General features: G+C 49.7%; 4 protein-coding genes across 4 annotated transcripts; 2 read left to right on the top strand and 2 right to left on the bottom strand.

Moving 5' to 3' along the window:
- Positions 1–336: 336 nt before the first annotated feature.
- Positions 337–1,548, bottom strand: FOIG_14593 (3-hydroxybutyrate dehydrogenase). The gene is made up of 2 exons (XM_031215862.1): positions 1,367–1,548; positions 337–1,318 (listed from the first exon to the last, which is right to left on the bottom strand). Exons 1-2 carry the CDS (start codon positions 1,434–1,436, stop codon positions 444–446), a joined length of 945 nt encoding a protein of 314 aa, XP_031054483.1. The 5' UTR covers positions 1,437–1,548; the 3' UTR covers positions 337–443.
- A 201-nt stretch (positions 1,549–1,749) lies between these two features.
- Positions 1,750–3,902, top strand: FOIG_14592 (uncharacterized protein). Its single transcript, XM_031215861.1, has 5 exons — positions 1,750–1,827; positions 1,876–2,102; positions 2,155–2,431; positions 2,477–2,952; positions 3,002–3,902. Exons 1-5 carry the CDS (start codon positions 1,808–1,810, stop codon positions 3,784–3,786), a joined length of 1,785 nt encoding a protein of 594 aa, XP_031054482.1. The 5' UTR covers positions 1,750–1,807; the 3' UTR covers positions 3,787–3,902.
- A 446-nt stretch (positions 3,903–4,348) lies between these two features.
- Positions 4,349–5,460, top strand: FOIG_14591 (uncharacterized protein). The gene is made up of 4 exons (XM_031215860.1): positions 4,349–4,694; positions 4,744–4,976; positions 5,021–5,122; positions 5,173–5,460. Exons 1-4 carry the CDS (start codon positions 4,396–4,398, stop codon positions 5,361–5,363), a joined length of 825 nt encoding a protein of 274 aa, XP_031054481.1. The 5' UTR covers positions 4,349–4,395; the 3' UTR covers positions 5,364–5,460.
- Positions 5,355–10,146, bottom strand: FOIG_14590 (uncharacterized protein). The gene is made up of 2 exons (XM_031215859.1): positions 5,809–10,146; positions 5,355–5,756 (listed from the first exon to the last, which is right to left on the bottom strand). Exons 1-2 carry the CDS (start codon positions 9,771–9,773, stop codon positions 5,675–5,677), a joined length of 4,047 nt encoding a protein of 1,348 aa, XP_031054480.1. The 5' UTR covers positions 9,774–10,146; the 3' UTR covers positions 5,355–5,674.
- Between the last annotated feature and the right edge of the window lie 1,409 nt (positions 10,147–11,555).

Genomic DNA, 11,555 nt, shown 5'->3' with positions numbered 1-11,555 from the left:
ATGTGGGTATCAAGCCACTTACGAGCCAAAAAACACGGACAACAAGCCGACCTCAACGATTCCTCGACATTCGGTACATTAGGCAACGATAAAATTACATAAACGAGTAGACAACGAGCGGGGGTCGTATTCGCGTGGAGTCTATGCCGCTGCACCTCGCTGTAATGAATTGAAGTGGCGTACAGCGAGAAGAGGGGAAGTCATATTGACTGGCTGAGCCAAGAACAACACAGACATCAGGGTCATTTGACTATCGTCGGTTACCTAAATAAGTAACCCGCGTATGCATTCGAGAATGATGCGTGGCACTTTCACGAGTGCAGCTCGTGATAACACGCTTGTTACATTGCGGGGCTGTTGTTTGAAATGCAGTTCAACCGAGGGACAGAACATGGTCTGAGGTAATGACTGGCTCTTGATGCTACAGAAACTAACTAACATGATTACAAAGTTGAACCCCAAATTGACTTATCACCAAGCCACTCCCAAATACTCTTATCCGCCTCCTCAGTGTTACTAATAGAAACTCCCTTCGACTGACCACTCGTATCAGGTCCAGGATCATTGAACAGTTGCACACAACGAGTGTTGTTCTTTCCAACCTCAAGCACTATTCCGCCAGGGTACTTGTCACTCTCCACACAGAGAAGCATGGCCTCGGCAACTTCTTGTGGTGTAACCCACTCATCCTGCCCCTCATCCACGTACTTTAACTTCTCGGGATGTTCTGTCCATAACGGGGTGCGCACTAAACCAGGTGCGACGGCATTGACACGGACGCCAATTTTCTCAACTTCTGCGAGGCATCTTACGAAGCCTGTGATGCCAAACTTGCTCGCTCCGTACATAGGACTTCTGAGCGCGGGGCATTGACCTGCAATAGAGGAAATATGAATCACCCGCTTTGGATTCTCGGGTGAGACTTTCTTGGGGGAGCCGTGAAGCCATTGTGAGATAGCAAGTTGCGTAGCACGAATAGGATGCGTGAGATTAATATCCAATAGCTTATAATGATCACCGTCAAGGGGATCCTTAGACTCTGCAGAACCCGGAGGGTGCCAAAAGTTGGAAAAATGAGGCTCGTAGACGCCTGCACCGGGACAAACGATGTCAAAGTCGCCAAACTCTCTCACAGCGGTCTTGAATGCGTTTGTGAGATCTTTCCAGGATGTGACGTCTGTTTTGACAAAGACTGCTCGAGGGGAGGAGTCTTTGTACTTTAAGACTAGAGCTTCGGCTTCTGGTCGCAGGGAGAGGTCTGCTATGACGACGTTGCAGTTCTTTGCGAGCAAGATCTGGGCGAACTCATAGTTGATACCTAGGATCATCAGTATCCTATGATATTAGATTACCAGAGGAGATATACCTGACCCAGCGCCTGTGACGATGGCTGTCTTGCCAGAGACGGAGAACGGCGCAACTGATTGAGAAGACATGATAATAAGATTTGATAACAGTAGTTAATTCAAAAAGTGTTACTATGCTGCATATAGGTTAACCCAGCAGAAAAAGAAAGCCATTTAGCTCAATAAATAACCCAGACAGCTTCATATACAAGTCGGCTCCGCTAATCGGGTCCGCTTATCAACCGGGGCATCAAACTGCCGAGACGTCACTCATTACCCCACATTCTTGTCCCTCCTCGCCTTGATATCCTCTCTTGTCAGCCTTCTCCAGGTCTTCGGCTTGGTCTCCGCATATGACTCAATCCACCGGTGGCAACCCCATCGGAACAAGCACCTTGTTCATAAAACACCGCTCGGCTCGATCACCCAAATGCTTTTATCAATTTCTCGGCTTGACGACAATGCGGTCTTTTTCAGGCTGGTAAGTTATCCCTCATGTTGACGAAATGATGTACTGATGGCGATCAAGCCAAACTTGCAGAAGCAGAAAGCTGAAATGTGATGAAGCGAAACCGGTTTGTGGAGCATGTAGTAAAAGTTCGCGAATGTGCAGTTATTCCAAGAGATCGGTGTTTCGGCCGTTTCAGAATTACTCTAGAAAGAGGAGTCGAAGCGAGGTTGTTGAAGATTTTGATACAGTTGATACCGGTGACGCTTTTGAAGCGGATCATGTCTGGGTTGAGGTTCCGGATGAACGTAAGTGCTTGGATTATCGTTCGTATCTAGGAGCTAACATAGGTTTACCAAGTTCGCTTCGTCCATGTTGAAGATCCTTATGCGGAGCAAGATAGCATAAGAGTTGACTATCCTGATGAAACAAGGGAGACATCTTATACTGCGGAAGCAGAGCAAGTGTCTGAATCGCCTGCACCAGAATTAGACCTTTGGGTCGATGATTCTCTTGTCATTGAGGGGGAAGCATATGCTCCAGATACAGAGTCTTCAACTCCTGGCGAACATCCAGATCAGTCAAGGCTAGCAACACTTCATCTGTTGAAGCATTATAAAGAAGGGCCAGGTATCTGGTGAGTTCTCCTCTCCATTGATATAAGTGCTTCTAACAATTTCAGGTTTGACATCTTTGACACTGGTTGCTATTTCTCAGGTAAAGTCCCTGTCAAAGCAGCAACGAGTCCCTTACTCAAGTCATCCATGTGTGCCATTGCAGCGAAACATCTATATCGCGTGGCCAAGAATCAACTTAATCCAAAGTCCAATGACTCCAGGTGGCGAGGATATGACTGGCGTTATGAATCTGCAAAGCACTACGATGAAGCCATTCACCATCTAAAGAATGCAGTTGACCTTTGTACCTATGAGAATAGCTTGAGTGACAGAGAGGATATGCTCGCTGCGGTTGCTATACTCTGTATCTACGAACTAATGGATGCACCTGGAACAGCTTGGCGGGCTCACCTGAGTGCTTTGCCACTGTTCAATCCAACAGAGGATGCTTCACACCCTGCTTCACCAGTGGTAATCCCACGCACGGCTATTCAGGGTCCTATTCTTTGGAGTTTAGCACGTCAGGATCTTCTCTGCGCTTGTAAGTCTCGGCCACATCGCCAATCTATAGATTCTTCTGACTTTTCCAGTCATCAGTGAAACGCAGACTCGTCTTGATCTCAAAGACGTGCGCCTTTGGCAGAATGCAGGTCTTGCCACCACAGAAGACGGGACTCTCATGCCCTTCAGCCCTCCATGTTCAGCGGATATTCGTACCGTAGCTGATATCGAGGAGGATACCAAGAGTAATGAGCTAACATGGCTCATTGGAAAGCTCTCAAATCATCTCACCTCAGGCGATGCCATAAATCCCTCGGACTATGCATTGCCTCTTGGTCAACGCCCTACTATTGGCGTAACACAAGAACGTCTCCTCGAACGCTGGAGAATGCTCCTGGCAGAATTCAAAAAATGGCACGACAGCCTCCCATCAACATTCACCCCCTACGCTCGAACGCCATATCCCTCGTCAGATTCCTGCTTCAGCAACTTTACTCAAATATGGTACGAACTCCCCATCTGCGCTGCAACAATGCAAAACTATCATATGGCCATGATTCTCCTCCTCGTAAACCAACCGCAAGAATCAACATTCATACGCTCCACTGTCTCAGCACGATTAAAGTCTTATCGACAGATCCAGCAAGAGGTGCATCATTACGCAAGAGAGATTTGTGGTGTTAGCTTGGCAGAGCCCTCGGATCCAGTGAGGGCGAATTCAGTGCAGGCATTGTTTGTGGCCGGGCAAGTGTTTTATGAAAAGGGGGAGCAGGAAGCAGCTCTGAAGCTTTTGGATGATATTGAGACGGATCTGGGATGGACTACCAGGTTTCATCGGGCAAAGCTGGTAGATGAATGGCCTAAAGATAGCTAATACAACGTAAACCCTCGATCTTGCTCGATTCTCATGCGAGGATAGCCGCAAGGAGAAAAGAAACTTCTAATATTGAATCAGATTACCAAAATAAATTGGTCTAAAGACTTACTAAGATACACTAAACTTACCTAAGTCTTTTTATCACTTAGAAAAGAGGCCCTAAGTTTTCTTGCCTCCCTTGGGATAGCTAAGCCACGTTGTCGTGTTGATAGAGCAAATCATCGACCGAAATTCTAGGCCGAGATTGCAAAGTTACATAGTCAATCATGCAATCGTCTGTGATGCTACCGCGGCGAGCAGTAATTCCGCGTTGATCTTCGCGTCGATTACCGTTTACTTGTGAGACGGCTCCAAAAACTGTTTCCTATTGGTCATTCGGCTTGTTGTCCATTTACGGCACGTCGCATCAGCGCTACAAATGCCAAACTCAAAATTATGATGCCGCTGCGAGCGCTGCAAGGTGACGAATTGTGGTTAGATTGAGGGACACTCAGCCGCGGCTTACAGTCCGGTAGCTCCGAGTGTCACTTTGATGGTTCTATAAATACTGTCCTTTCACATTCAATAAATACATTAAATACAATATCTTTATCAAGAATAGAAACAATGGCGACTTCGACTTTTGGACCTCGTCTTGCTGGTAAAGTCTGCATCGTGACAGGCTCTTCATCTGGCTTGGGGCGTGCAATTGCACTGGCTTACTCACATGAGGGGGCGCATCTTGTCTGCGCTGACCTCCAGCCAGCTGCACGTGCGAGTGTGAATGGAGAGGAGGAGGTCAACACAGATGAATTAATCAGATCGAATGGCGGCCAGGCTATCTTCGTTGAAACAGATGTTACCAAGACTGCTGCCGTGGAGCAACTGGTATCTAGAGCTGTTATTCAGTTTGGCCGCATTGATGTGTAAGTAAAAGATCCAGGCCCGCTGAGAATAGACTCTCACTCCGTACAGGTTGGTCAATAACGCTGGCATTTCCGTCGAAGCAGGCAAGGAACCTCGACGGGTGCACGAAACTCCAGAAGATTGGTGGGATTTGACCCTTGCTGTCAACCTCAAGTCCATCTTTCTCGTGAGCAAGTATGTAATCGCTCAGATTCTGAAGCAAGACAAGTCTGAGACGGGCGACCGAGGCTGGATCATCAACATGTCATCAATCTTTGGCCTCGTCGGAGGATACACCAATGGTAAGAACCCCCCGTCTACAATCTTAGCAATGCTAATCGTGAAGCTGCGTATGCTGCGTCGAAAGGTGGTGTGACAAACTTGACGCGTACCATCGCTCTCGATTACGCGAGAGATGGCATTCACTGCAACGCCATCTGTCCAGGCTGTAAGTACTCAAGACCTCATGACTTTCATCGACGCTGACAGATGGTGAAGTTACGGAGACAGCCATTTTTGCCGACACCATCAAGACTCGTGATAGGGACCTGATCCGGTCAAGGCATCCTCTCCATGGAACCGGATCGCCGCAAGATCTTGTTGGTGCCGCGATCTTCCTCGCTAGCCAGGAGGCGCGATGGGTCACTGGGGTGAACCTCCCGGTAGACGGTGGTTATACAGCACAGTAGCGACTCGAAAGATGACTATATACAAGATATCATTCTCAAGTGAACATTCACAGTCAATCGACAGTAATAAGCCTCTCAATTTATATTTATTCATCCCATGCATTATCCATTATCCATACACAAAGAAATACATCTTCCCATGATCCCATCGTAATGCACCATTCCTCATACAGATATTGCATCGTCCGTCTTAGTATAACCTCTACATAATCGTCTCCCTACTCAAACATCCCAAACTCAAAGAAAAGTATACAAAGGAAAAGGTTTCAAATGAGTGACTCGTTAAACATGTTCATACATCCATCCATCATCTAAGCATCAGCTGATCCATCAGACTGAGAAGAAGACCTCGTCGCAGAGGAGTTGAGGTTGCGTCGTCGCACAATATGGCTCCTGTAGATATTAGTATCACTACATCATGAATAATGAATCAGGGAGAACTTACAGTCCACTACCATTCCGAGGATCCCGAACAATGACCAGCTCCTGCGCCCTTTTCGGATCCTTGATGGGCTTCCTCCCCCCACCACTCTTGCTCCTGGTCATGCCGCCGTTGTTAATCTGAGCAACAAGAGCAGCAACCTGAGTTTTAAGCGAGTTGACCTCCGCGTTAGCAGCCTTCTGAGCCTTCTTGGCCTCGTCAAGCTGCTTCATGAGCTTGTTGTTCTCAGTGCGGAGTTGTTTCAACACAACAGCTTCTCGCTCAGCGCTCTCAAGCTTCTTGGTGAGTTCATCACGCTCAGCGGTCAGAGCGTCGACGGTGGAGACTTTCTCTTGGAGCTTGGCTGCGTTTTCTTCAGCGGCGCTAAGCTTGCCTTTGAGATCATCGCGTTCGGTAGTGAGGGTGTCGACAGAGGCGGCTTTTTCCTTGAGGGCAGCTGCTTCTTCCTCAACGGTGGCAAGCTTCTTGGTGACTTCGTCGCGCTCGGTAGTTAGGGTGTCAACGCTGAGTTGGAGTTTACCAGCATTTTCTGCGGTGGCGGTGAGCTTGCCGGTGATATCGTCAAGTTCGGCTGTGGTGGTAGCGACCTTCTCCTTGAGTTCTGTGTTCTCGCCTTGAAGTTCCTCGACGGTAGGAGGAGCGGGCTCTTCGGGTGCTGGGGCAGCCTCGGGTTCAGGCTCAGCTGCTGCTTCTTCAACCTTCTCCTCAGCGGGTGCTTCAGCCTCTGCCTTCTCCTCCACAGGGGCCTCCGGCTCAGCTGGAGCTTCAACCGGAGCTTCAGCCTCCTCGACCTTTGTCTCAGCCTCGGGCTCAACCTCGGGTGCGGGTGCGGGTGCGGGTGCAGGTGCAGGCTCCTCAACCTCCTCCTCAACAACGATCACATCCTCAGTCTCCGGTACATCCTCAACAGACGCAGGCTGCGGTACACTCGCAGGGTCTGGCTTCTCCGTAGCATCAGAGACAACACTAGCGGTGTCATCAACCGTGCTAACAGAGCTCGAGATAGTTGACAGCGAGCTCGACACCACGCTCGCAGTATCAGACAACGACCTGAGACTCGAGTTCTCCGACCTCAAACTCTTAACCTCAACCGCCAACCTCAACACCTGCGACGTCTGATCATCCTGATCATTCAACAAACTCCTCACCTGCTCCTTCATCGTCTTGTTTTCCCCGTGCAACTGCTCATACTTCTTCTTCAACTTCTTCCGCTTCGTCTCAACCTCCTCAACCTCCTTCGCCACCGCCTCCTTCTCCTTAGTGATTGATTCGATCTGCGATTTAAGCTCTGCGTTCTCGGTATCAAGACCAGCGATTCGGGCGTCCTTACTCTCAGTATCCTTGGTCCAGGCGTCCTTCTCCTTCCTCAAGTCGTCGATCGTAGCCTGGAGTGTCGTGACCTGCGCTTCGAGTGTCTTCTTGTCGGTTTCGAGTCCCGTTAGCTGTTCCTGGAGTCTTGACTTGTCGCTTGTGAGATCAGTGATTTGCTTAAGCATGTTCTTCTTGTCCTCCTCAAGGCCTGACTTGTCCTTGTTCAGAGACTCGACTTGAGACTTGGAGTTCTCGCTGTCTGTCTTGTAGCGGTCACGCTCCACAGTGAGCTCGCCCAGCTCCTTGGCCTTGTCGAGAAGATCCTCTTCCATGTTGCTGACGCGGAACTGCATGGACTCTTGAGAGATCTCCATGGTTGCAATGCGAGCTTGGTAGGCTGTCTCCTGAGACTTGCGGATAGCCTTGATGTCTTCGAGCTCTCTCTCCAAGTTGATGGCCTTGGCTTCGAACTTGCTGTAAGACTGTGTAGACTCTTGGCTGGTCTTCTTGAGATCCTCATAGTTTCTCTCAAGAGCAGCCTTGAGCTCTCGGTGCTTGGCAAGATGGTCCTCAAGCTCTTTAACTCTGTTGCTGAAGTTCTGCTCAGTCTGCAAGAGCTCATCTCGCTCCTTGGTGAGCTTCGAGACGATCATATCACGCTCCTTCTTAGCCTGGTTGATAGCCTGGTCTCTCTCCCTCTTGACCTGCTCAAGAGCATGGTCACGTTCCTTCTGGAGCTTAGCGATAGCAGAATCGCGCTCCTTCTTGGACTTGGCAATGGAGACATCGAGATCCTTCTTGGCCTTCTCAGCAGCAACTTCGCGATCCTTCTGAAGTCTGTCGACAACAGAGTCACGTTCTCGCTGGATGCGCTGGATGACTTCATCTCGCTCGCGCTGAAGTCTCTGCAACTCTTGGTCGCGATCCTTCTTAGATTTTGAGATGGTCAAGTCGAGATCTCGCTGGGCTTGCTCAACAGCTTGGTCGCGTTCTCTCTTGAACTTGTCGACGACCTCCATGGCCTGGTCACGCTCACGCTTGAAACGGTCAAGGACTTGATCACGGTCCTTCTTGACCTTGTCAATTGACATGTCGCGGTCCTTCTCAAACCTCTCCAAGGTGCGACGTTGCTCGTCAAGACGTGTCCTTGTCCTCTCAAGCAGTCGGGTTTGCTCCTCAAACTCAACAACGAGTCTGTCCCTGGTAGCTTGAGCCTTGTTCCTCTCCTCTCGAAGCTCATCCTTATCGGACTGCATGTGGGAGAGCCTGTACCGAGCGTCATCAAGATCCTTGAGAGTCTCTTTCTGCTTGGCCTTGAGAGACTTGAGCTCGCCCCGGAGATTCTCGAGTTCATTGTTCATGGTCCGCTCGACGTCAACACGTGAGCGAGCCCGTTGTCGAGAAGGAGGACGGGTAGGCTCAGGAAGCTGACGCTCTTCAGGGATGCGTTGAACTGGAGGAGCAGGTTGAGGCTGTTGCTGTTGAACAACGGGTTGTTGCTGGACCATGGGCTGCTGGAAGGACTGCTGCATGACGGGTTGCATGACAGGAGGGCTGATAGGCTGAGCAGGGAACATCAAGGGCTGTTGCATGACAGGCTGGGCAATCATGGGCTGAGGAGCAACAGCAGGCTGATGGGCCATCATGGGTTGATGCGTGTAGGTCTGTGATGTAGTAGTCTGGGTGACCGACGATGAAACCATAGCATTCTGTGGGTTGATGGTATTGACAGTAGTCTGTTGCTGTTGCTGTTGAGGCTGTTGCAATTGCAGTTGCTGTGGTTGCTGCTGTTGTTGTTGCTGCTGCGGCTGCTGCTGTATCTGTTGCTGTTGCTGCTGGTTGTTGGCGTTGCTCGCAGGCTCCTGTGCCTTAGGCTCGATGTGGATATGAAAGGTCCGACCACGACTTCGTGATCTTTCCTTAGTCCGCTCTTGTTGACGCTCAACCTGTCGACCAGATGTTCTCTCAACCTCACGCTCTGTTCGGCGCTCAAGCTGTCGATCTGTCTCAAACTCAACTCTCTTCTCAGTAGGTCGAGATTGTTGAGATGTGCTCATGCTTGAATTACGCACGATGGAGCGAGACCGTGTTGGGGTCTTGGCACAGTCATCTTCACTGTCGCTCATGACAGTAGTAGCTCTTGTTGAGACAGAGACGTTGGATGAAGTGCCCCAACCAACCTCTGAAGCTGAGTCGTAGTTGTCATCTGACATGTATGACATTCTGGGTGAAGGCTCTGGTGATCGTGTGTCTTGAGTGCTTCGGAAGCGAAGTTGAGGAGGCTGGAACATGAAGCCTCTGCCTGAATCCTGTCGTTGGTTCCGTAGAGGTGGTGATGTGGATGTAGATGAGACAGTGTTGGTGGATACAGTCGAGGCGTCAGAGGCAGTAGTGGCTTCAGACACTGTTGAGAGTCCATCAGAGTCTGGTCGACGTGTTGGTGGTCGTGAGATAGATCTGTTTCTCGTCATGGCAGAGCTGGATCCTGAGTTCCTTGTACTCTCATCCCATGAATCGGACTTGTTTCTGGGCGGGTTGCCCCGGATCGTGAGGGCCATGGCAGTCTCTTGCTGTCGTTGTTGTTCATATTGTGACAATGGATCGAAAGGCCGACGCGCTGGCGGGGCTTGTTTCGTCTTGGTCTGTGACTTTCTCATATTGTAGGACTGCTATGCTGTGATAAAGAAATAATAAAAAAAGAATATTATGTTTGTTGCGAGTTTGTTTCGTGTGTACTTCGTGGGTCCTGGGGGAAAAGTAACGGTTCGAGTGGGTGATATGATCGGCGGGCGGCGGTGAGTTGGAGGGGTCGGGTACACTAGATAAATGGTCAAGAAGACGGGTACAAAACAAACATGAATAAACCTCGCTGTATTAGATGCTGTGCAATCTCTACTTGGGAAAAAAGAGGAGAGAAAAAGATCACCTCAAAAAGAAGAGAGTGTCTGGCCATCCAGTTTTGTTCAAAATCGCCCTGATCTTGCGGGTGACAGGACAGGGCAGGGATCCTAGTGCCGTCCGGGTCAGAGAGCCCGAGGAGCCCAATTCAAGAAGGATAACCTTGTCTGTCGAACCCGCCTCAAGGTGGTTCGAGATCCACTGCCCAACCCCATTGGGCACGTCCCCCCAGGTGCCAGCGAGTCGCTGGCCCGTCCAACAGTAACAGCTGGTCCAACGAGAGACTCTGGCTGTGCCATGACGCGTGAGGTATCACTAGCTTCAACTGCTGTGGACGGGAGAGCGGGAAGGGCGAGCGAGGCCCCTGTCCTCTTGACAAGTGACCCGACATTCTCAAGGGCCTCGATTGGTCTCACCCCAGAGTCAGCGGGGTGATAGAGTATCCAAAATACAGTGGCAACTTGGCCATGTGGACAGGCGTGGTTGAAGGGGAAGATCCCCGGTACTGACGGGCAGTGGATTTAGCCTCTGCAAGTGCCAGGGGGAGAACAGATCAAAGCGTCTTTTTGTCCTACAGTTTACTCCGGCTCTGCAAGAAAGGGGAGTCGAGAGATGCAAGACTCCATAGTGTACAGTTACGTGTACACGATTTGTTTGCTGTACACAGGGCAAATTCCTTCTGTACTGCCCTCCGCCAGATTTCCACAGCTCAAAACATTTCAGCGTGCCCAATCGTTAAAGTCAGGGCATCCAGTCAAAGATCAGCGTCTTGGGCAACAAAATCTGCAAGGGTGCACCCCTGTAGCGCTTTTGAGGCCAGGTTTTTGTCTTTGTCGCTTTAGGCGTGATTTACGGTCGGGCTGCAACGTTTATGTGGGGGTTTCCGATTCGCTGACGGATTTTTGTCATTTTTCTCGAAGGCGACTCCTGAATTGAGGCAGAGCGATTGTTTGGATACGATGCGATTTTAAGATATCGAGAAATGTAAAAATATATTAAGAGGCGTTGATTGAGGCTGAGATTGTTAATTGAGGCTTTCTGACTCATTTTGCAGTATTACTCACTGTGGCTGGCGGGTAGTGCTAAAAAGGCCTCATTGATGGCGAAAGCGAGGCAAGGCAAAATGAGGCTATTCGCGGACCTTGATGCGCTAATCTTTTGCCAAGTTTTCCTATCAATCTCGGTGTTTCTATCTGTGACAAACCCCGCAAGACGTCGTATCAGATTTGACTGACTGCATGCCCAACCACCGGCATCCAGGATCAGATCGTTTAACTAATTTAGCTAAAAGCGCGTCGTGGAGTTTTCGTGATACACGCATTTGCGTATGAACATCTGCCGTAGGCGGCAATTCTATAGACCAAATGCGCGAAATAAATCTCACACACAATCTCAATTTCTCACGTTACAGTAAGCGATTCTTTCTGCTTCTGTTACATGTACCGCGCCGCAATTGACGTCGTCAGGCATTTACTCGTGGTATCATGTATCACCTCAACGAGGCCTGTACCTTGCAAAGTCGCGTAGTGGAAACCCGAATA

This window comes from Fusarium odoratissimum (genome assembly GCF_000260195.1).
Source record: "Fusarium odoratissimum NRRL 54006 unplaced genomic scaffold supercont1.42, whole genome shotgun sequence".
Lineage (NCBI taxonomy): Eukaryota > Fungi > Ascomycota > Sordariomycetes > Hypocreales > Nectriaceae > Fusarium > Fusarium odoratissimum.
Note: the sequence above shows the minus strand (reverse complement) of the source record. Positions and strands in the feature narration are given on the sequence as shown.

Coding starts and splice junctions, on each gene's coding strand:
- FOIG_14590 (XM_031215859.1), bottom strand. CDS start 9,773: ATGAGAAAGTCACAGACCAAGACGAAACAAGCCCCGCCAGCGCGTCGG. Junction 5,757..5,808: donor CCTCGGAATGGTAGTGGACT/GTAAGTTCTCCC, acceptor TAATATCTACAG/GAGCCATATTGTGCGACGAC.
- FOIG_14592 (XM_031215861.1), top strand. CDS start 1,808: ATGCGGTCTTTTTCAGGCTG. Junction 1,828..1,875: donor ATGCGGTCTTTTTCAGGCTG/GTAAGTTATCCC, acceptor ATGGCGATCAAG/CCAAACTTGCAGAAGCAGAA. Junction 2,103..2,154: donor GGTTGAGGTTCCGGATGAAC/GTAAGTGCTTGG, acceptor AGGTTTACCAAG/TTCGCTTCGTCCATGTTGAA.
- FOIG_14591 (XM_031215860.1), top strand. CDS start 4,396: ATGGCGACTTCGACTTTTGGACCTCGTCTTGCTGGTAAAGTCTGCATC. Junction 4,977..5,020: donor CGTCGGAGGATACACCAATG/GTAAGAACCCCC, acceptor CTAATCGTGAAG/CTGCGTATGCTGCGTCGAAA. Junction 5,123..5,172: donor CAACGCCATCTGTCCAGGCT/GTAAGTACTCAA, acceptor CAGATGGTGAAG/TTACGGAGACAGCCATTTTT.
- FOIG_14593 (XM_031215862.1), bottom strand. CDS start 1,436: ATGTCTTCTCAATCAGTTGCGCCGTTCTCCGTCTCTGGCAAGACAGCC. Junction 1,319..1,366: donor CGTCACAGGCGCTGGGTCAG/GTATATCTCCTC, acceptor TGATGATCCTAG/GTATCAACTATGAGTTCGCC.